General features: G+C 43.5%; 1 protein-coding gene across 6 annotated transcripts in view; it reads right to left on the bottom strand.

The window, feature by feature from the left end:
- cacnb1 (calcium voltage-gated channel auxiliary subunit beta 1) overlaps positions 1-23,863 on the bottom strand; it is a 278,199-nt gene that overhangs the window by 118,971 nt on the left and 135,365 nt on the right. The window contains exon 1 of one of the 6 annotated variants that reach the window (XM_087977768.1): positions 10,823-10,962. The exons of 4 other annotated variants lie outside the window; for them this stretch is intronic. In XM_087977768.1, the coding sequence (XP_087833894.1) occupies positions 10,823-10,930 (108 nt within the window). In that variant the 5' untranslated portion in view covers positions 10,931-10,962. Of the gene's footprint in view, positions 1-10,307; positions 10,372-10,822; positions 10,963-23,863 lie in introns of those variants that run through there. One more of the 6 variants, XM_087977772.1, reaches the window with a different exon arrangement.

Genomic DNA, 23,863 nt, shown 5'->3' on the forward strand with positions numbered 1-23,863 from the left:
TTTACACTATGCATAAATTAATCTTTATTTCAAAAGTCTGGAACTCCAAGCCATTACTAATTATTGAAGACAACACAAGAGATGTTAGTGTGTTCATAGTCACTGTCACACACTCACCATAAAGAAGTTACATATGCTTATGTTTTTGTCCTTCAACAATTAAGGACAAAAAAAAATCACTAGTCTCATGTTGCCAGCAAGATCAACGTGAATCTTGGTTAGAGATGAGAGTTTTGAACTGTACTGACCCACACTGCCTATAGGTTAGCTCCCACTGGTAGTGCACATTTCTCAAATCAACCTTATAAAATCTCGTCAGCCATAAGCAGGAACCAGCAACAATGCAGCCAAATGGAAGCCGAAGACTTAGTGCTGCAGGCAAGAGGTAAGTGACCCTTGAGTGACATTCCAAAGTGTACTTTTATTAAAAAAAAACTGTAGAAACCAGAAAGCAACCAGTATTGCCAAGTTCAAAGTCAGACAGAGTAGGATTAAACTAGATTTCTGGCTCAGTGAACACCATAAATCACAAAGAATAAAAGCTTGCATTTACTTGACCTTATTACGGAGTTAGTATGGCCCAGATCAATTACATTTGAAGTGGGATCTCTGTTAATTTTGCAGCCAATTTGGGTATGGCAAGATCCCAAAAACAGGAAGTGAATGAACACTGCCAGATCTGCTGAGAATTTCCAGCATTCTCATTTTCTGTTACAGATTTCAATGTCTACAATATTTTGCTTTTGTAATTGAATACAAATCCAGATAATCCATATCTTTACTACAAAGGTTATAGGAGAAACCATGGTGAGAGAGAACCCTTGCCCTTAATCCCATGGGATTAAAACTAACAGATAGGGATTTCTCTATTGTCCGGTGATAAAAAAAAATGACAATGCAGCACTCCCTCAATACTGGACTGAATAGTCAGCTTACTCCATGAATTCAGTTGTATAAGAGGGGTTGAACCCATTATCAAAACAACATACTGCAGTTACTGGAGATTGGAGATAAAAACAATTCTCGCCAAATTTGACGTGTCTTGTATTGATCTTTATAAATGACAAGATATGTGAACAGGAGTAAGACTATCCCACTGTTAAATAAGATCATGGCTGATCCAACATTCATCACACCCACTTTCCTGCCCTTTCCCCATAACCCAATTCCCCAACGAATCAAAAATCAATCTGTTTCAGCCTTAAATATACACAAGGACTCTGCCCCCACAGCTTTGTGGCAATGAGTGCCAAAGACTCAACCAATTGAGGGAATAATTTCCTTCTCATCTCAGTCTTAATTTGGGACCCCCTAATTCTGAGACTGTACCCTCTGGTCTAGACTCTCCTGTGAGAGAGAACACTCTGACCATTGACCCTGTCAAGCCCCTCAAGAATCCTATGTACAATGAGATCACCTCTCAATGGATGGATACATGAATAGGAAGGATTTGGAGGGATATGGGTCGGGTGCTGGCAGGTGGGTTTCGATTGGGTTGGGATATCTGGTCGGCATGGACGGGTTGGATCAAAGGGTCCATTTCCGTGCTGTACATCTCTATGACTCAATCATCTTAACTCCAGCTGAGGTGGGAGAGAGAGGGAGGAAAGATGATGGGAGGTGGGGTCAGGAGGAGAGATTGGGGCATCTTACAGAAACAAAATTATGAAGGGAGTAGATAAGGTAGAAGCACCAGCAGGTGAAACTGGAACTAGGGGCATAACCTTAAAATAAAGGGGAGCGGGTTTAGGACGGAGTTGGGAGGAGAAATTTATTCAGCCAAAGGGTTGTGAATCAGTTGAGGATACCTTATTAAAATGTTTAAGGCAAAGATAGACTTTCAAACAGTAACAATTAAGGGTTATGGAGAGAGGGTGGCTAAGTGAAGCAGAGTAAATGAGAAGATCAGCCAGGCTCCAAGGGCCAGATGGCCTACTCCTGCTCTTAGTTCTTAGAGTGGGAGGGGTCAGAGAGAAGATAGATAGATTGGAGAAGGTCATTTCATTTCTCTAGATGGCTGCACACTGACTGCACTGACCTGGATGGCAGTCTTAGACTAGGCTGGGCAAGGTCTGACATCATGGCTTCCATTCTGGGGGCAACTCTGCACCACCCATCCAACAGGACTTCTAGGATAGACAAAACAGGAAGCTGGAAGAACACAGCAAGCCGGGCAGCTTCAGCAGGTGGAGAAGTCAACATTTTGGGCATTAAGGGTCCAGAGTGTGGTGCTGGAAAGGCACAGATCAGATCAGATCAGGCAGCATCTGAAAAGCAGAATCAATGCTTCAGGCATCAGCCCTTCATTAGGAATCATTCCACACGTGACTCTGATCTCCAGGATCTGCAGTCCTCCCTTCTCCCATTTTGGGTACTAACCCTTCTTCAGACTAGAATTGGGAGTAGGAATAGCTACAGACCAATTGGGGGCTGGGGGTGGAGAGAGTTGCGGGATGGGGAGGTAGGGATAGGTGGACGCAGGTAGTGGGTATGACCTGGTTGGTCGACAGGAGCGACGAATCTGGTTGGTGGGTGGAATGGAAGGGAGGGGAAGGGGGTGGGATTGGGAAAGGGAGCCAGAGCATGGGTGAGAAAGTTATTTGAAATTAGGGAACTCAATGTTGAATCCTGCAGGACCCTGCCTACAAAGAGAAGTGCCAGTATCCCCTTGTCATGGCTGGGGGAAACACGTCAGGAATCAGGCACGGCAGCTTTGAACCGACAGATATACAACAAACTTTCAACAGGTACAAAAGAATGCTGGTTAATTCTGGGAGTGGCAGGTGGATCTGGGAACAGTGTGTCATCAGATATGGTTCGAATCAGGTGGGAGTCACTTGTTCACGAGGTGAGTTTTGTAAGGTACAAATGAGAAAACTCCCCAGGTCTCCCAGTGAGGAAAACCCCTCAAAACCAAAACTCAACCAGAAAAAAAAAAATTATAGAATTCAGGCTAATAATGCTGATTCTCTCTCCACAGCTGGTACCTGACCTGCTGAGTTTCTGTTTTAAATGTCTGAACCTGACTGAGATGGGAGTGCTCCCAAATGAGCCATAAGCACATGGGGTTTGATAGAGTGAGAATGAGAGATAGTTCCCATATTCATCCACAAGTGTTGCAAAGTCTCAGGAAACATGATCATACAGTGAACAGTTCAGATCCTAGGGCTCCCATAAACAAGATGAGCTCCTTTTTTTACCAATTATGCATCAAGCAAGAGACTTGAAAATCTATTATAAAGCCATGAGGGGCATGGATAGAATAAATAGACAGGCTTTTCCCTGGGGTGGGTGGAGTCCAGAACTAGAGGGCATAGGTTTAGGGTGAGAGGGGAAAGACATAAAAGGGACCTAAGAGGCAACATTTTCACCCAGAGGGTGGTGCGTGTATGGAATGAGCTGCCAGAGGAAGTGGTGAAGGCTAGTACAATTGCAACATTTAAAAGGCATCTGGATGGGTATATGAATAGGAAGGGTTGGGAGGGATATGTGCTGGGTGCTGGCAGGTGGCACTAGATTGGGTTGGGATATCTGGTCAGCATGGATAAGTTGGACCGAAGGGACGGTTTCCGTGCTGTACATCTGTTACTCGAAGTGTGATTTTTTCCTGGAATCAAATGTGATCTTTTTCTTTCAATTTCTATTTAAGGGAGTTATCAAACAAACAATGTAATAACTCATATTTATCTGGTTAATTTAACCGTCAAAAGAATGACTTGAATGATGTGACTTGGTACAGAATTAGTTACTGAATAATTCACACTACCACAGCAACAACTCGCATTTGTGTAGCACCATTTATATAGTATAAAGGTGTCAGATTCACCAGCAATGTCACCTTATACAAAACTTTGACACGGAGCAAAATAAGAGAAGAAAGAGTTGGACAAAAGGAGATAGGTCGAAATGAAGTGTTTTAAAAGGAGAAAAGGGCTAGAATGGGAAATCCACAGTAAACCGAGCAGAATGAATAGCATTCAACTTGTAACAATCTTCAACAATTCCCCCTATGTCAATTAAAGTTGCCACAGTCTTACCAGACTCATGAGAGATGACTGCTAGGTGGTTTAACCCTCAGGGCAAAAAAGTGAGGACTGCAGATGCTGGAAACCAGAGTTTAGATCAGAGTGGTGCTGGAAAAGCACAGCAGGTCAGGCAGCATCAGAGGAGCAGGAAAATTCGACATTTCGGACAAAAGCCCTTCATCAGGAATAGATGAAGGACTTTTGCCCGAATCGTCGATTTTCCTGCTCCATGGATGATGCCTGACCTGCTGTACTTTTCCAGCACCACACTGATCTAAACTCTGGTTTAACCCTCAGGTTAACACCTCAGACAAGGTAAGAGGTGGAGAAGGCACGTCTTTCCTGGTAACCTCAGCTGTTGCAGGATTGGGACCCAGTCTGTGAACATTACACTGCGTTGCAAACCAACTGTCCAACCAACTGTACTGACCAACCCCTTCAATCAAATAACCACCAACCCAATCATTTCTTCTGGGAAAGATTCCCCTTAAATACTTTGAAGTTCTGAACAAGAGTTATATCAGACGTGATAACTGTTTCTCTCTCCGCTGACATTGTCAGATCTACCACGTTTCCCCATCACTTTATCCTTACAAGGGCACCTTAACGGAGTTACTGACTTTCTGCTCACTCAGTCCCATTAGTATGCGGGTTTTGGACCAGCCTATCCACTGTCCATCCAGCGCTACAAAGCAACCATCCAGACCTCACCTGCTCGTCAACCTAAATTACAATATTTGCTAATTAACTCACTTTTGAGCTCTTGCGTCTTTGTTAAACAGAAGAAACATGTTAATGATTAATTTTCACCTATGCACCAAATATCTTACTTCACTCTTCCAGGCGAGTGAACAAACCATTAAAATAAATGGATTCAACAGCACGGTGCACATGTTTGTCTAATCATGCATTTTAAAAATAAATCTAATGGAAAACAACATTATCTGCATTAGAGATGCTAATATTTTGAATACAGCAAAATACAGGACCTTATCACCAAACATAACCAGAATTATTAAAGGCATTGAGGTGTACAGCACAGAAAAAAGACCTTTCAACCCATTGACCAGCACTGACCCAAAGACAACCACTTAACTGTTCCAGTCCCATTTTCCAGCACTTGGTCCAGCCCTTGTCTGCCTTGGCATCACAAGTGTACATCCAAATACGTAAAGGCTATAAAAGGTTTCTGCCTCTATCACAGATATAGAGATGTACAGCACAGAAACAGACCCTTCAGTCCAACTCACTCATCCATGCCGACCAGTTATCCCAAACTAATCTAGTCCCATTGGCCTGCACTTAATTCATTATCCCTCTAAACCTTTCCTATTCAATTCCTGATGATGGGCTTAATTCCGAAAAGTCGATTTTCCTGCTCCTTGGATGCTGCCTGACCTGCTGTGCTTTTCCAGAACTACGCTCTTGACCCTGATCTCCAGCATCTGCAGTCCTCACTTTCTCCTATTCAATACACCCATCCAGATGCCTTTTAAATGTTGTAATTGTACCAGCCTCCGCCACTTCCTCTGGCAGCTCATTCCATATACGCACCAACCCTTTAGGTCCTTTTTAAAAACTCTCTCCTCTCACCCTAAACCTCTAGTTCTGAACTACCACACCTGAGGGAAAAGACCTTGTCTATTCATCCTATCAATGCCCCTCATGGTTTTATAAAACTCTTAAGATCACACCTCAGTCTCTGATGCTCCAGGGAAAACAGTCCCCAACCTATGCAGCCTCTCTCTGCAGCTCACTCATCGTCCTTAATCATTTTGCTGCAGTTGTCCAAGTTTGGAACACACTTCCAGAGAGGTGGCGACGATGATTCCTTTAACAATTTTAAGAGGGATGTGGACAGATTCTTGAGGATGAGACACTCGCAGGATTTCAAAGAAAAAGTGGGAATGTGAGACCAAGTATCGCTGCTCTTTCAAAAAGGAAACAGTAGCAGTGGATGAGGCCAAGGGAGCCTACGCTGCACATGTCTGTAATTCTGGGAATACTTCAGTAACACCAACACGGCTGGCAAAGCACACTGTCTGCTATCGACACCAGAAACCACAAGCAACGAATTTACTTAGGTCAACCTTATCAAAAAGTTAAATCAGAGTCTGAACTGAAACTTATCTTTGATGGGGGAAGAAACCAAACTCTGGGTAGAATAAATAAGGTCATTAGAAAGGGGAACTGGAGTAGGCCATTGAGCCTGTTCAGTAAGATCATTGCTGATTCAATATTCCTGCCCTTTCCCCATTTCCTTGCTGATCAAAAATGTATATGTCAGCTCTGTCTCACCAGCTCCCTACCTCACCCGTCACACCGCTCCCCCCCCTCCTCCCATCTCAGTGGTGAGCAGTTCCAAAGACCCAACCCGCAGAAGAAATTCTTGCAGAGTTTTAAATATAAATTCACATTTATTCAGAAGGTTGGACTCAGTATTAAAAAAAAGGATGCAGCATAAGCTCAAGAGAATTATTTTGAGGCAGAGGCATTATGACAACATACACCCTATTAGAGATTAGATTCTCTACAGTGTGGAAACAGGCCCTTCGACCCAACAAGTCCACACCGCCCCGCCGAAGAGCAACCCACCCAGATCCATTCCCCTACATTTACCCCTTCACCTAACACTACAGGCAATTTAGCACAGCCAATTCACCTAACCTGCACATCTTTGGACTGTGGGCAGAAACCAGAGCATGCAGAGGAAACCCACACAGACACAGAGAACGTGCAAACTCCACACAGGCAGTTGCCCGAGGCGGGGATTGAACCCGGGTCTCTGGTGCGGTGAGGCACCAGTGCTAACCACTGAGCCACCGTGCTGCCCTATTAGGGGCAAAATCAATCCTGGGTTTTAAATGGAAAATGGAGAAAAATGCAAAAAAAAAGGAACTTTAGTAGAAATATTACAATGCTAACCTCTCTCCTAATTACTAATTGGCCAATAGAACCAGATAATATTCCCACCACTATACTGGGGAGGTATTAATTCAAGGGGGAAAAAAAGTTTTATTCTTTAAAAATCCACTCGAGGTCAGGGCATTGTTGGCTGGGCCAATGTTCATTACCCACGAGAAGCCGGTGGTGAGCGGCTTTCCTAAACAGCTGCAGCCCATGTGCTGTAGGTAGACTCAATGCCATTCGGGAGGCAGTTTCAGAATTCTGACCCAGTGATTCTTCTATTAGCGATGTCTGTCTTCCAGCCACAATCTGTTCCACAACCAGAGACAAAATAACCACAATTTCTATCGGTCATCTTTTTCGACATTTGAATTAACCTCGACTTGTGTTTCCCGTTCATTCTTGGGATATGAGCTTCAGGGGCTCATGCTCGTTGCTCATCCCTGGATCTGTTGGGAACTTCTGAGGAAAAACACTTTGGGAGAGACAGAGATTGTGAAAGGTGCTACGTAAATGCCAGTCCTCTAAACTGCCCTCAAGACACTGCTGGCAGGTTGCCTTGGTGAAGTGTTGAAGTCTGTCTGTCTGGAGGCAGTGTTTCCCATGAGTAGGTGGTAGGGACTACAGGTTTGGGAGCAGCTGAAAAAACTCCAGCAGGTTGCTGAAACAAAGCCTGGTGCAGCCACTGGTGATAGAATGGACAGATATTCAGAAGGAGGTGGATCTCTTTGGTCAAGCAGCCTGCTTCACCAGTGACAGGACCAAACTTCTCGATCTGCTGAGTGCGTTTGGTGAAAGAGTCAAAGGTTGGTGCATTTCAACGAGAAATTCAGAACAAAGGAAATACAAGGTGGGTCCCACCGCATCTTTATTATTAAACTTGTTCCTGTAATTGTCTTGAAGATTCACAATACTCCTTCACCATGGTTAGAATATGAGGTGAATTCAAAGAGTCCTAGCTCACCAGATCCAAATTAAAAGGAGTCAGTGTGCAAAACAGTGACTGCTCCTAGGATCTGCTCATACAAGTAATCCGAAGCTCTTTTGAAACAGACTTGACAGTAGCATGATCACCAAACCCACGATTGTTAAGCATCACCCAAAACAGGCCCTTCCTGGATTCAGCCAAGCGATATCTGAATATATTGAGTATTTGTGCAGCAGCAACTCTGCAAAGTGAAATCAGTCAAAAAAAACAGCGCACACAGCCTTGCACTTTTCCCTTAGTCTGGGAATTTTCTTCCTTAAGTATTTAGGGAATTTCCTTACTTAGTTAGAATAAAACGTCATCTCTCCTGACTTTTGCTTTCCTGGGTTCTGAAATGTCTGCCAGATGTGGTAGCTCTCAGCCCTTGTGTTGCACCACATGCAGATCTAAACACACAAGTCCAGGCTGACACTCCAGTGCAGGACTGATGACAGTGTTACACTGTCAGAGGTGCTGTTCTGTTACAATTGGGAGGTTCAATAGATTAATACACAAGTTTGCTCACTGAGCTTAAAGGCTTGTTTTCAGACGTTTCATCACCATCCCAGGTATCACAGTCAGAGAGAGTCACCAGTGAAGTGCTGGTGGTGTGTCCCACCTCTCTGTTTATAGGTCTTAGTTTCTTAAGGCAGGTGATGCCATTTCTGGGTTTCTCGGAAGGTAGATAGGGTCTAAATCAATGTGTGTATTGATGGAGTTCTGGTTAGAATGCCATACCTCAATTCTCATGAGTGTCTCTGTTTCACCTGTCCTAGGATGTGTGTGTTGTCCCAGTCAGTGTCCTTCTTTGTCTGTATGTATGGAAACTAGTGATAATGGGCCATGTCTTTTGGTGGCCAGTTAGTGTTCATGTATCCTGATGGCACATTCCCTGCTAGTTTATCTGATGTAGTGTTTTTTTTAAAAAACAGTTCTTACAATAAACTAGTGTCACTTACAAGGCTTCTAAACTTAGGTGAAAATGAAGTCAGCGTCACAAATATTCTGCATGGAAACAAACCCTTTGGACCAACTTGGCCATGCCAACCAAATAAACCTAAATAAATCCAGTCCCATTTGCCAGCATTTGGCCCATATCCCTCTAAACCCTTCCTATTCATATACCCATCCTGATGCCTTCTAAATGTTGTAGTTGTACCAGCCTCCACTACTTCCTAATGTTGTCCCTTAGGTCCATTTTAAATCTTTCCCCTCTCACCTTAAACCTATGGCCTCTAGTTTTGGACTCCCTCACCTAAGAAAGAGACCTTGGCTATTTACCCTATCCTATCTATGCCCCTCATGATTTTAGAAACCTCTAAAGGTGACTCCTCCTATACTCCAAGGAAAAAAGGTCCCAGCCTATTCTGCCTCTCCCACTAGTTCAAACCCTCCAATCCTGGCAACATCCTTGAAAATCTTCGCTACACCCTCAACTTCAACAACATTCTTCCTGTAGAAGGGCAACCATAATTGCACACAGGATTCTATAAGTGACCTCACCAATGTCCTCTTCAGCCGCAACATGACGTCCCAACTCCGATATTCGATGCTCTGACTAATAAGGCAAGTGTGTCAAATGCCTTCTTCACCACCTTGTCTATCTCCAAACCCACTTTCAAAAACTCTGCACCTGCATCCTTAGGTCTCAGTTTGGCAATACTCCCCAGAGTCCCACCATTCATTGTCTAAGCCCTGCCCTGGTTTGCCTTACCAAAATGCAACACCTCACATTTATCTGAATTATACTCCATCTGCCAATCCTCGGTCTAGGATTACAATCCTGTGGACTGTGCAATGTGAGATAAAAGTGTAGAATAGAAACACTGTTCTCAATGGCCATCTGCAAATAAAGCATTTCGTCAACAGTGCTTTAAGTTATTTGTTACAGTGTACAAAATATTAAAAACACAAAACATTCACACTATCCTTTTCATCAATCTACAGACGGTTCAAATTCCTTGTTAAATATTATTGTTCTCCAAGGGGGCCTAGCATTTTGCCAATGAGACGTGAAGTTGCTGTCCCAGCTATTAGTCTGCGGGATAAATTCCACGGTACTCCTTGAGTAAGAGTTATTCCTGCTGCCTGAGCCAATATTTGTCCCTCAATTCAACAAGCACAAAAAAAAAACAGATTATCTAGTCATCATCTTGTTGCTTTCTGTGGTGTGGATAATTGGCCATCGAGTTTGCTACACTGCACCAGGGAGAACACTTTGAAAGTATATCATTGGCTTGGAGTCATGGGTGGGCGTGAAAACTACTGTTGAAATACAACTTGGTTAAAATCTCTACCAACAGCTTCTCCCTGCCTACTTTGAGCAAGAACGTTGAACACCTTATCTGCCTTGTCAGCACACGGTCTCAAAAATTGCTTCGCACAAAGTATTCACTTGAGACACACACCTGAACCATCCAGTGCATCTGCGAAACAGCTTTTAAATCCCAAGTTGACGTCAGAGACACAACAGATGACGGGACTGTAGGAGTGAGTTTGCAACTGGTGGGAAAAAATATCTTTAACTTGACATCTACCATCTCTTGTACTAATGCAAGACAACAGTAAATCTTTTTTTCTGTTTCTATATATAGACACACGCACGCACATATACAACCCACGTACACCAACTTAAAAACCAGAGAATCTCTCACTGCAACCAGATACCGCCTGTGGGAAGTTTTGTAAACACAGCAGCCATCTATAATAAGCTTGCTATGAAGTCAGGCTCGTCCCAAAAAAGGAACGGGCTATCTTGAGAGTCCTACATGCGACCAACTAAAATCAGGATTTGACAATTTAAAAAAAAAACCCAGCAATACTCACTGCTGACACTGCACTAGAAATCTGGAGCTTTCAAACGCGAGAGCAACTATGCAGCCAGCTGACACAAGGCGTGAAAAGAAATAATTCAAGCCCTCACCAGTAAACCACGATGCGCTTTTTCCAACGTGTTCATGCCGTTTGCCTTCTCCAGGGCAAACGCTGCTCTGCTGTATAACTTTCCCTCCCAGCTGCCGGAGATCGGCATAGAGGAAGGTCAAGTTGCATAAATAGTGCAACATTTGCAACCTGTTAAATATATTTAGCCTTCCCAGAGAACGGAGGGAGAATAAAAAGAAGTCAGAAAGAGGCCCGGTATGCAGCCTGGGTCATTCAATATGACTCTTACGTAGCCCTTAGTATATCAGTCGAAAATTGTCTTATTTTTACCTCCGGGAAGAGACGGGCAGGGAAAACAGAACCAGCTACAAATGGGCTGTTGGACTTTCCCAGGTCAAGATTGGTGTGGGCCGGGTTAACGCTTAATGTCCAACTTCCTGCTCTCTCGCTCCTTGCCCACCACTTGCTGAAATTGCCACCAGTTCGAGCTGCTGGGTGCAGCTTCAAGTTAAATCCTGAAACTGACTCCACGCGACTGGCACTGACTGCTCTCTGAGTAGGCTAACCCTTCAGGGACCCTGGCAAATGCAACACTGGCTCTCCTCTCTCAGACTGCCATTACACCCTTACGGTCCCTGCTCTACATTTTATTTATAAATATATTATCCTGAAGCAGCCAATCAGTAAAGTCATTAAGTCAGATGGAATCATTTGCTGGTCACTTTCGTGGGCTGTTAACCCTTCCCTTGCCAATCGCCACCAGGAATGGGAGCCTCTATTTCTCTCTTGCCAGAAAGCTACATTTATATAGAGCTTTTCACAACCACTGCCTGTCTAAGGGGCTTTACCTCCAACAAAGTACTTCTGAAGGGTGATGGCTGTTGTAGTGTGGGTCATGTGGGAGATAATTCAATACTTGCCAAGATCCCACAGACAGCAATGTGATAATTGAGGGTGCAAGGACGCTGCCACCAATCCTCTTTGGTTTGAGGAAGCTCTTGTGGTGCAGTGCTAGTGCCCCAACCTACATGCCAGAAATTCTAGGTTCAAGTCCCATGTCTTCCAGCAGTATGTCATAACATCTCTAAAAAAGTTGATTAAAAATATATCCTCTTTCTTAAGATGGGCTCTAATGGGATATTTAAAGACAGATGATCAACCTTACTGAATCTTAGGCTGGGTATCAAACAATGATGAGTCAGAAGACAGCATGGAGACGGAGTGCTTGGTGTCATGGTACAGTGAAAATAATATCTCTCTTAATGCCAGCAAAACAAAATTACTGATCATTGACTTCAGGATGAAAGGATGAGATCACACCCCTGTCTACATCCACAGAGCTGATGTGGATAGGATTGATGGCATTAAGTTTCTCGGAGTGACGATAACTAGCAACCTGTCCTGGGTCTCCCAGGTCAAGAAGGCACAACAACATCTCTTCTTCCACTACGGAAATTTGGCATGTCCATTAGGACCCTCACCAACTTTTACGGATAGAAAAATTCTATCCGGGTGCATCACAGCCTGGTACGGCAACTGCTCTGCCCAGGACTGTAACAAACTAAAGGAGTTTGTGTGCACAGCCCAGACCATCATGGAAGCCAACCCTCCATCCACGGACGTCATCTACACTTCTTGTTGCAGTGGAAAGGCTGCTTACATCATCAAAGACCCATCCCACCCTGGTAGTACTCTCTTCCGACCTCTTCCATCAGGCAGAGTATACAGAAGCTTGAACACATGCACCAGCAGGTTGAAGAATGGTTTCTTCCCCACTGTTATGAGGCTGATGAACGGACCTCTCTAATTTCGAACCAAATGTTGACTTTGCTTTTTTGCACCTGCTGTGCAGTGTAACCTTGTACACCGCACTCTGTCTAAGCACCCTCTCATCTGTATGTCCTTGTTTGCTATGATCTGCCTGTACTACTCGCAAAACAAAGCTCTTCACTGTACTGAGGTGCATGTGGCTACAATAAATCAAATCAAGAAGAGGCTCTTCTTTTGAAAAGATGTGAATTATTGCATGATAACATTTCAGCATTGGTTACATTAGTTTGTTGGACATTGTTGCTAAACGATGGGAGTACCTGTGAGTGTCGCTCTTCACTCCATCAGATCCTAAAATATTCCACTTTATTCCCACCCCATTTATTGAATCTTTCATCCTATGAATTCCTCTTCATACAAGAGGAATTTTCTTTTATTTATTGTTCAGAATTTCTGGATCATTTAATTTCTTCTTGACTGCATTGTGAATCTGTGAAGGTTGATGGCTCTCATGAAGTTATACCCATTTTTCCTAACCAACCTATTCAGAGATGTTATTACACAGCTCTGGACCAGGTGGGACTTGAACCCGGGTCTCTCGGTTCAGCGGTAGGGTCACTACCACTACACCACAAGAGCCCTTTCTCACCGAGTTGTATGTAGCCCATCTTAAATCTGTGCAAGCGATTGTTCCTAATCAGCTTACAGTAATAGAGGATCAACCACTACTGGGTCTTAACAAGACGCTTTTTTCTTAACAAGATGTCATTTATTGACGACTGCGATTAGGTGCAAGTAATGACTCCATGGAAGTGTCTGGGTGAGAAGCCCAGGTTCAACTCCCACCTGCTCCAGAGGTATGTCCTAACTGTTTGAATAGGTTGGTTAAAAATATCTACATTAATTCATAGGACATTGTTACTAAGATTTTGAAAAGACCTTAGGCTTACACTCAGTGAGATTTCCACACAAGCCAACATTACAAGATCAGATTGGGTGAAATTAGGCAGCATGGTGGCTCAGTGGTTAGCACTGCCTCACAGCACTAGGGACCCGGGTTCGATTCCACCCTCGGGCAAATTTCTATGCAGAGTTTGCATATTCTCCCCGTGTCTGTGTGGGTTTCTTCTGGGTGCTCCAGATCCCCACCAGTGCAAAGATGTGCAGGTTAGGTGGATTGGCCATGGGTAATGCAGGGATAGGGTAGGGGTGAGAGTCTGGGTGGGGTGCTCTTTGAATGCTTGGTGTAGGCCCAATGGGCTGAATGGCCTGCTTCTACACTGTAGGGATTCTATTCCATGAACCTAACGCAGTCTCCAACATTAATGCTTTTAGAATGTAACTTTATACAACTGGATAATGTGCTTTTTGTGATGTTGATTAAGGGATAAATATTGGCCACTGCACCTGGTAATTCCCCTCATCTTTAAAACAGTGCCCTTTTATCTCCACCTGAATGGGCAGCTGTGGTCTGGGTTTAACATCTCACCCTAACGGCAGCATGTGCAACAATGCAGCACTTCCTCACTACTGCACTGGAGGTTCAGTTCAACCCTAAAGCCATGTAAATGGGACTTAGACCACAACCTTTTAACAAAGGAATTAGAGTATTTGCCCAGGAATAGCCAACCTGGTCTTCCAACATTGTCCCCTTTTATATCCTCCATTTCTTAAGACACTATTTCGGAGAAAACTAATATAGTTGTTGCTGATACCTGGGGCTAATATTTATCACACAACTAATATCACTAAAAATAGATTATTTGACCACTGTTGCAGTGCTGCATGTAGGAGTTTGTAGTGTGAAAATTACTGTCTGTGTTTCATACATTAGAATAGTATCAGCACTTCATTGGCTAGCCTAGTTCTGTGTACAATGTCTCCCAATGTCCCATCGATTCATAAGACCATAAGGCATAGGAGCAGTTGTAGGCCATTCAGCCCATCAAGTCTGCTCTAGAATTCAACAAGATCACAATAGATCTAATCATCATCCATTCCACTTTCCTGCCTTTGCCCCATAACCGTAATGTCTCGGCTTTGGATATACCTGATAACCCAGACTCTATAGCCAACTGTGGTAAAGAATTCCACAGATTCACTACTCTCTGAGGGAAGAAGTTCCTCCTTGTTTCTCTTAAATGGGTGACCTCTTATGCTGAGATTATGCCCTCTAGTCCCACACTCTCCTACATGGAAGAAACAAACGTTTTGCATCTTCTGTCAAGTTCCCTAAGAATCTTGCATAGGTCAATAAGGCCACCTCTCAACTTCTAAACTTCACTGAGTAAAGCCCAACCTACTCAGCCTTTCCTTGTCAGACAGTCGCTCCATGCCCAGAATCAACCTCGTGAACATTCTCTGGACTACCTCCAAAGCCAGTATATCTTTCATTAAATTAGAGGTTGTGTTCATGGTACCCCAACTGTGGTCTAACTAGTTTCTTGTAGAATTTTAGCAAGAGCTCCCTGTTTTCACACTCCATTCCCTTTGAAGCAAAGGCCCACATTTTACTGGCCTTGCCCATTACTTGCTGAAGTTGTTCTAGCTTTTCATGACCCCTTCCCCCTTCCATGTTGCTTATAGCCTGGGATTTAGGCATAATGCTTAAAAATAGATTGTGGCTTTGAAATTTCTGCCTGAATTGTTTCCACTCGCCCACTCTCTCTTTGAGGCACAAACTAAAGAGAGGTCGAACACTTTAATCTCCTGCCATAACCCTCTCTTTTTGCAAATTGAATCAGTGTTGACAAAAAGCCCTTTAGCCCATTAAATCTGCACCAGTCAAAACCAGGCACTTAATTTCTCTACAGCCTTTTGTGGTAAAGAATTCCACATATTCATTACCCTCTGAGAGAAGAAGTTCCCTCGCGTTAAGCCCACTACCTTATAATTTATTAAACTTCAATAATAATGAATTAACTGCTTATTTATAAGGAAAAACAGGTTGTATTTTAAGCTGCTCTTCCTCTGATCTTGTACGGAATCATTACGTTGCTGACTTTAACGGTCTGCTGAGGGTTTGGGCAGTCTCACCTCTGGCCTTTGAAGCATTTCAGGATCTACAGTGTTAAAGCTGCGTGGCATGTCAATCTCGGCCAGTTGGCCTTGTGAAACACAGAGCACTTTCTGTGTTAGGTTCTGAGGAGAACCTGTGCTGACTGTCGCTGTGACAAGTTGAAAGGCATTCAGTCGGTAGAGCAACGGGAGTCCTGAAGCAATTAGATATCTGGATTCCAAACAGTTCTGGACTAAAATCTGAATCCTGCCTGACTGATTATTAATTCTGTTCAGTATGCACCTCGTGGTAGTTGCTTTCAGAGATTCCAGCTGACTTTCTTTTAACCAAGTCCCAGGTGGGTTTTTGCAATCTCCTTCCAGCTCTCACTTTACAATTCTCACCGGCAGCCCCGTGTAACACTGAAACATTCTTGCGGCTGAATTTTCATGCTGGTACAAATGAAAGAAGGAAAACTGAACAAAATAAGAAGCACTTTCTTAGAATCATATAAAGATCTAATGGAGGGCCCTTGAGATGTACTGACAATGTCCCTGTCAGATTTAAGTCCCACCTGCACCAGAAGTGTATTATACCATCTTTGAACAGCTGGTTATAACATTAATATAAAGACTTTATTTTTATTTTTTTCTGGGATGAGAACATCATTGGCAAAGCCAGCATTTATAGCCCACCCCTAATTGTCCCGAACGGAGTAACTTGTTCAGCCCATTCAAAGTGCAGTTAAGTGTCAATCATATTAGTGTGAGTCTGGAGTCACAGGTAGGCCAGGTAGGGACAGTCAATTTGCATCCCAAAAGACATTAATGAACCAGATGGGTTTTTAAAGACAACAACTGGCAGTTCGTGGTCACCATCAATGAGACTAGTTTTCAATTGCAGATTTTTTTTAACCAACTCATTGAATTTAAGTTTCACCAGCTACAGTGGTAAGGTTTGAATCCATGTACTCTAGCATTAGTCTCAGTCTCTGGATTATTCATTCAATGACATTGTCACTTTACAATCTTCTCCTAACGTAGTTTATCATTAACAAAGCACTGATTATCACTAATAAAGCATCTTCTGATGAATGTCAACGAACTGCTGTGTCAAATCTTCAGAAAGTGACTGCTGTTCTAATTGAAGGCTTTCAAAATCATGAAAGGGTTGGATGAGAGATGTGGTGAAAATATTTCCGACTCTGGGGGAGGAGTCCACAACCTGCATTTGTAAACACGAGAGAATGATTAACTCATAAATTCAACACGGAGATTGGAGGGAATCTCTCTGCCCAGCGAGTAGCAAGTGTGCGAATGTGCTAACTTGCAAGGTAATTGCAATGAACTGCACTTAATGGGAAACTAGATGAATATAGGAAGGAGAAAATACTCAAGAATCTGCTGAAGGTGGCAAGAGATTCATATGGACAGTCAGAACTGAACTCAGACAAGTTGGGCCAACTGGCTTGTAATTCTTTATAAAAATGAATAACATTTTGGCATGTGATGTGGACACATGCAGCAGCCATTGTGAGCAATGTTAAGCAAAATGCAGACACTCAATGTGTTGACACTATTTGTTAAGGGGTGACATTGGTCGGGAGACTGCCTTGGTCGTGCCGGCTTTAGCACATTATTTAAATCTAGGGTGCAATGTTTGGAAGAAACATTTTATTGTGTAAGTGCATTCTGATGCACTAGGGAAGGAAAAACAAGGCAAGGGAGTACATGATGATTGACAGCATCCAGGGCAAGAAGGACCTCGGTGTCCCTATTCACCAATCCCTGAAACTAGTGGGACCAGCAGATAAAGTGGTTGAGAAGGCAGAGGGGATATTTGCCTGTATGAAGAGTTTGCGAGCAGAGAGAGTATGCTGTAACTACATAAAATGTTGCGTAGGCCATAGCTAGAGTCTTGAGAGCAGTCCTGAAATCCACATTACAGGAGGGAAGTGACTATCATGATGAGGGTGTGGAGGAGATTTACCAGGGTGATTCCTGTGTTATGGACTAGGCCAGACCACTCAAAACATTCGGAAGCAGGCAGCCCAGACCATAACTCTGCTATTTGTTTTGGTAAGTGTACAGTGAGTTAGTGAGGTTGACTACCAGGTTTTAAAACAGACAAAAATTTATTCACAAAATTACGGAATGAAACACAAAGAACAAAATACAGAATACTGCCTAATTTATCCTATCAAAACTAGACTCAATTATGTTGTTCCAAAAATACACAACAGTGCCAATAAACAAACCCTTTAAACACAGAGTAAAACTGAAACAGAGGCTTACAAGTCAAAGTTAGAAGGGCAGAAGGAGAGAGAGTCTAGCAGCCTGTTTCCATACAGCCCACTGCTGCACTGAACTGACTAACATCAAGAATTCAGCTTCCAGGACTGACCACTCCCCTTTCATTGTACAGGTTACTGTATATAGGTCCGGCACAGTGGCTCAGTGGTTAGCACTGCCGCCTCACAACGCCAGGGACCTGGGTTCAATTCTAACCTCAGACAACTGACTGTGTGGAGTTTGCACATTGTCCCCGTGTCTGCGTGGATTTCTTCCGAGTGCCCTGGTTTCCTCCCACAATCCAAAGATGTGCAGGTCAGGTGAATTGGCCATGCTAAATTGCCGATTGTGTTAGGTGCACTAGTCAGGGGTAAATATAGGGTAGGGGAATGGGTCTGGCTGGGTTACACTGCGGAGGGTCGGTGTGGCCTTGTTGGGCCGAAGGGCCTGTTTCCACACTGTAGGGAATCTAATCCACTTCTAAAACTTGAAAGCTGTGGTCTAAAGTCTCATCTGTTTACGTATAAACAAAAAGCCTTCCCAATACCCTTTTCATCTCTGTACCAGCCCAGCCGATTCACAGCCCGGACTGTTTTATGACCCCTCTGAAAAAAATTCAAGGACACAGTATCCTTGAGAAAAGGAACAGCTTTTTGAAAAAAGGACCAGCTTTGGGACAGCTTGCATGGAGAGGTTGAGTTCTGAAGAGAGATTGGATAGCCTGGGACTGTGTTCCTTGGAGCAGAGAAGACTAAGGGGATAAAGAGTGAGATGGATAAAATTATGAGGGGAATAGACGGAAGAAATATTTCCCCTTCATAAAGGGATCGAGGGGCGTAGATTTAAGATAAAGGGATAGAGTAGGAGGAAACGTTTTTCACCCAGAGGGTGATGGGAATCGGGAACTCTTTGTCTGTAAGGTTGTTAGAGGCAAAAACCCTCATCACATTTAATAAACATTTAGATGCGCACTTGCAATGTGTACAAGGCTATAAGTCAAATGTTGCAGAATGGGATTAGAGAAGTTAAGTGCTTGTTTTTGACAGGTGCAGGTTTAATGGGGCAAAGGGCTTTTGCCAGTGCTGTAGACCTCGATAACTCTCTATGACAATACAATTAGCAACCAGCAGGTATTTTAAAACCCTGGCTGGCTTCTTGGCAGCATGCTCCACCCCTTTCAGTGCAGAAACACACCAGCTGGTTGCTTTTCCAAAGAGAAATGAGGAAGGGTTTTGCATTTAAATAGCACCTGTAACAATTGGTCTACATCCCAAAGCACCTTACATTCAATGTTGTGCTTTTGAAGCCTTGTCCCTGTGGCAACTTGCAAAATTGAACACAGGAGTTGGGATGTCACGTTACGGCTGTGCAGGACACTGGTGGGCCACTTTTGGAATATTGCCTTCAATTCCGATCTTCCTGCTGTAGAGAAGATGTTGTGAAACTTGAAAGAGTTCAGAAAAGATTTACAGGGATGTTGCCAGGGTTGGAGGGTTTGAGGTACAGGGAGAGGCTGAATAAACTGGGGCTGTTTTCCCTGGAGGGTCAAAGGCTAAGGGCTGAGCTTACAGATGTTTATAAAATCATGAGGGGCATGTATAGGGTAAACAGACAAGGTCTTTTCCTCAAGGTAGGGGAGTCCAAAACTAGAGGGCATAGGTTTAAGGTGAGAGGGGAAAGGTTTAAAAGGGACCCAGGGGGCAACTGTTCATGCAGAGGGTGGTGCATGTGTGGAATGAGCTGCCACAGGAAGTGGGGAAGGCTGGTACAATTACGACATTTAAAAGGCACCTTGATAGGTAAATGAATTGAAATGGTTTAGAGGGATATCTGGTCAACATGGACGAGTTGGACTGAAGAGTCTGTTTCCATGCTGTACAACTCTATGACTCTAAATGCAGCAGCTAATTCGTTCAAGTAAGAAACCAGAGAGCAGCAGTGAGACGTTGGCCAGATAGTCTCCTCTGGCATTGGTTGCGTGGATATTGAGTAGATCTCTCCAGCTCTTCCATAAATGACTCTGTGGGATGTATTCTGTTCACTCAAGAAGGAAGACAGGACCTCTTTCCCACATCAAAGGTAGCAACTCCAACAGTCCAACACTCCCCTAATGGGTGCACTAGATTTTGTGCTCAAGTCTATCTGAGCAGCATTTAAATCCATGACCTTCGAACTCAGAAGCAAGAGCATCAAGTCCTATCTTTCAAGTCACTACACGCGCTACTGAGGGAGAAAGTGAGTGCAAGTACATGACCTGCATTGAAAATAGCAAATGCCATCAATTGTTACACGTTAGTTTGGAATTCACAACCATTCTGAGATTGCTATAATCCTCAGGACATTGTGATACACTTATTCGGCGCACCCAATGTCGTGAAAGTGCCAATCTTGGCTTGATTTTTCAAAGTTAACTCCACTCACAGGTTTTTAATTCTTCAAAATTATTTTTATTTACAATTCACCGAAAAAGAAGTTTAAAATCTAATTTAATCAAAGATCTAATTTTTGAAGATGAAAGTGCTATGTCCAAATATATGTTGCACATTGATGGAAATGAAGCAACATTGTTATCCTCACTATTCAAGCCCCCACCAGCACCACCATTTTCTACAACAGGTGGTCCTCCCTATCTCCATAAATCCCTCAGCCTTCATCACATACCTGTGTACTTGTCCAGTCACAGCCAGTTGTGCATCTTCATTTGTGGCCAGGTCTTCAACCTGCCTTTAGCCTGAGTTTTGGAATTCCCTCCAACAATCTTCCCCACCCCCTCACACTCTCCATTCACCCCTTTTCCTGGAAACCTCTCTCCTGAAACATCTTAATGTCTCCTGGTGTGGCCTGACTTCACATTGTATTTGATGTCACAAGGTGCTTTGCTACAAAAGTGAGTCACGATCATTAAAAATAATATAATTAAGAAATAGATATGAAAGGAGAGAGTAAATTGACAATGTGGATGTGAATAAATAATAATCAGACACCCTAGGAAGTATTTCAATTCTTAAAAGCATACCACATAATACCAGTTACATTTCAGGTAGCAGACTCTGACTCAAATGGGACTACAGCAAGTCAGCAGCAACAGGTAATGAAAGGATGAATCAAACGCAATAAAAATGGCTAGAAGATCACTAGACATTAAGCATATTCTGCAATGGAGTGCAATTTATCCCAACACCATAACACTGTTTATTCTCCCAGTGGGAGAGAAACAAACTAGCATAGGGAGGAACCTCAATTATCTGGCATTAACTGTTTAACCAAACAAATTATTCCCCGCCCGGGCCCTTCGGGATAATCGAGGTTCCTCTGTACTCAGTATTGAATGTCCAGCTGCCCCATTTTTAAGCATACGAGCTGTGTTGAGCCAGTATGTATCATTCACAAATGTTACTGTTTTTTCTGGGAAATACCGCAAGAAATTTGCTAATACACAAGGAGGACAGATTTTAAATTCTGTCAAAAAGGAATGCAATGCTGGAGAAATGATCACAGTCCTCTCGCAATTAAAATTGTTTATAGTGAATTCAAAAACCACGGTCTACGCAAACTGAAATCAAACTACTAATGTGCAATTAATAAATATACTGTAAAAATACAGAAGTGAGGCAGTCAAATAATTTTGGAGGTAAAATATCTTAAACAAGTGTTTACTTGGCTAATATTAGAATAAAGTTGTTCTTTATATACGCCATTTCTGGCAATTGCAGATTTATTGAAAAACAGGCACCAAAACTTGCAGAGATGCAGCTCTCTGAATGATGAAATTCTAACATAACCAACTGATATTCATCGCAATGCCCCAGATCTTATGTAAGGTAATGGCAAGATTAAAGGCAGCTTCAAGAGCTGAGAAAAAAATCTCAAAGAACCGCAGATGCTGGAAATCAGAAACAAAAACAGAAACTGCTGGAAAGCAGGTCTAGCTGCATCTGTGGAGAGAAAACAGAATTAACATTTTGGATCCCTAAGTCTTCGTACTATTGCTGAAATGTCATCAGGGGTCATAGCCTCTGCAGTGTCCAGTGTCTCCAACCATTTCTTGATATCACGTGGAGTGAATTGAATTGGCTGAAGAATGGTATCTGTGCTGCTGGGTACCACTGGAGGAGGCAGAGATGAATGATACACGCGGCATCACTGGATGAAGATTTTTGCGAATGTTTCAGCCTTATCTCTTGCACTGATGTGGGATTTTCCATCATTGAGGCTGGAGATACATGTGCAGCCTTATCTTCTGGTGAATTGTTTAATTGTCCACCACTATTTGCGACTGGATGTGGCAGGACTGCAGAGCTTAGATCTGATCCATTTGTTGTGGGATCTCTTAGCTCTATCTATCACTTGCTGCTTATTATGTTTGGCATGCAAATAGTCCTGTTTGGTGGCTTCACCAGATTGACATCTCAGGTATCTTCAGGTCTGTCTGGCGCTGCTCCTGGCATGCCCTCCTGCACTCTCCATTGAACCAGGGTCGATCCCCTGGCTTGAAGGTAATGGTTGAGTGGGGAATATGCTGGACCGTGATGTTACAGATTGGAGTACAATTCTGCTGCTGTTGATGGCCCACAGCATCTCATGGATGCCCAGTCTTGAGTCGCTAGACCTGATCTGACATTGATAATGATAGTGCCACACAACACAATGGAGAGTATTCTCAATGCAAGGGGGGGCTTCATCTCCACAAGGACTGAGCAGTGGTCACTCTTACCAATACTGTCATGGACAGATACATCTGCAACTGGCAGCTTGGTAAAGATGAGGTCAAGTATGTTTTCCCTCTTGTTGGTTCCCTCATCACCTTCCGTGGATGTAGTCTTGCAGCGATGTCCTTTAGGACCCGACCAACTCGATCAGTTTAACTGCTGCTGAGCCACTCTTGGTGGTGGACATTGTAATCCCCCACCCAGAGAACGTTTTGTGACCATGCCATCCTCAGTGCTTCCTCCAAGTGTTGTTCAACTTGGAGGAGTACCAATTCATCAGCCGAGGGAGGACGGTATGTGGTAATGAGCATGAAGTTTCCTTACTCATGTTTAACCTGAAGCCAAGAGACTTCATAGGGTCTGCAGTCAATGTTGAGGACTCCCAGGACAACTCCCTCCCAACTGTATGCCACTATGACTCCACCTCTGCTGGGTCTGTACTACCGGTGGGACAGGACATATCCAGGGATGGTGACGTTGGTGTTTGGGACATTGTCTGTACGGTTAGACTCCGTGAGTATGACTATGTCAGCCTGTTGCTTGACACGTCTGTCAGACAGCTGTCCCAATTTTGGCACCAGCCCCAGACGTTTGTGAGGAGGACATTGCAGGGCCAACAGGACTGTTTCTGCTGTTGTCTTTTCCAGTGCCTTGGTCATTGCCAGGTGATCCATCCGATTTCCTTACTTTGAGACTCTGTGTCAATTGGTACAGCTAGCTGGCTTGCTAGACCATTTCAGAGGGCAATCGAGAGTCAACCACATTGTTGTGGGTCTAGAGTCACATGTCAGCCAGACCAAGTGAGGGTGGCAGATTTCCTTGCTTGAAGGACATTAATGAACCAACAATTGACAATGATTTCATGTTTATCAGTAGATTCTTATTTCTAGATTTTTTTTTAATCGAATTTAAACTCCACCATCGGCCGTGGTGGGATTTGAACCTGGGTCTGGGACTTCAGCTGAGTTTCTGGATTAATAATCTAGCAATAATACCACTCGGCTGATCTCACCTCCCCCCATCTCCACACCATTAGATTGGCCTATTCATTACAGATCCAGTAAAATGATTAATACACTGCCATCTCCACACCATTTCGCTGTGGACACCACAACATTTACTATAGCTGTCCAATGGTGGCAGTGTTCATGCCACGGGTTTGGTATAATTAATGTGGCTGCAGGGTGAATGAGGATTATGGAACTAGTCTGTAGTCGTCCATTGCTCTTTTTTTTGAGAAGGTCTTGATTGAGCTATGAAGCTTGTAGCCTGACACTTGATCCTGCTGTTAACTTCTAGTAAAAGGCACTTAC

Source organism: Chiloscyllium plagiosum, unplaced genomic scaffold (genome assembly GCF_037043375.1).
Source record: "Chiloscyllium plagiosum isolate Xiang-an unplaced genomic scaffold, Cpla_swu_hap1 HiC_scaffold_32, whole genome shotgun sequence".
NCBI classification, from domain to species: domain Eukaryota; kingdom Metazoa; phylum Chordata; class Chondrichthyes; order Orectolobiformes; family Hemiscylliidae; genus Chiloscyllium; species Chiloscyllium plagiosum.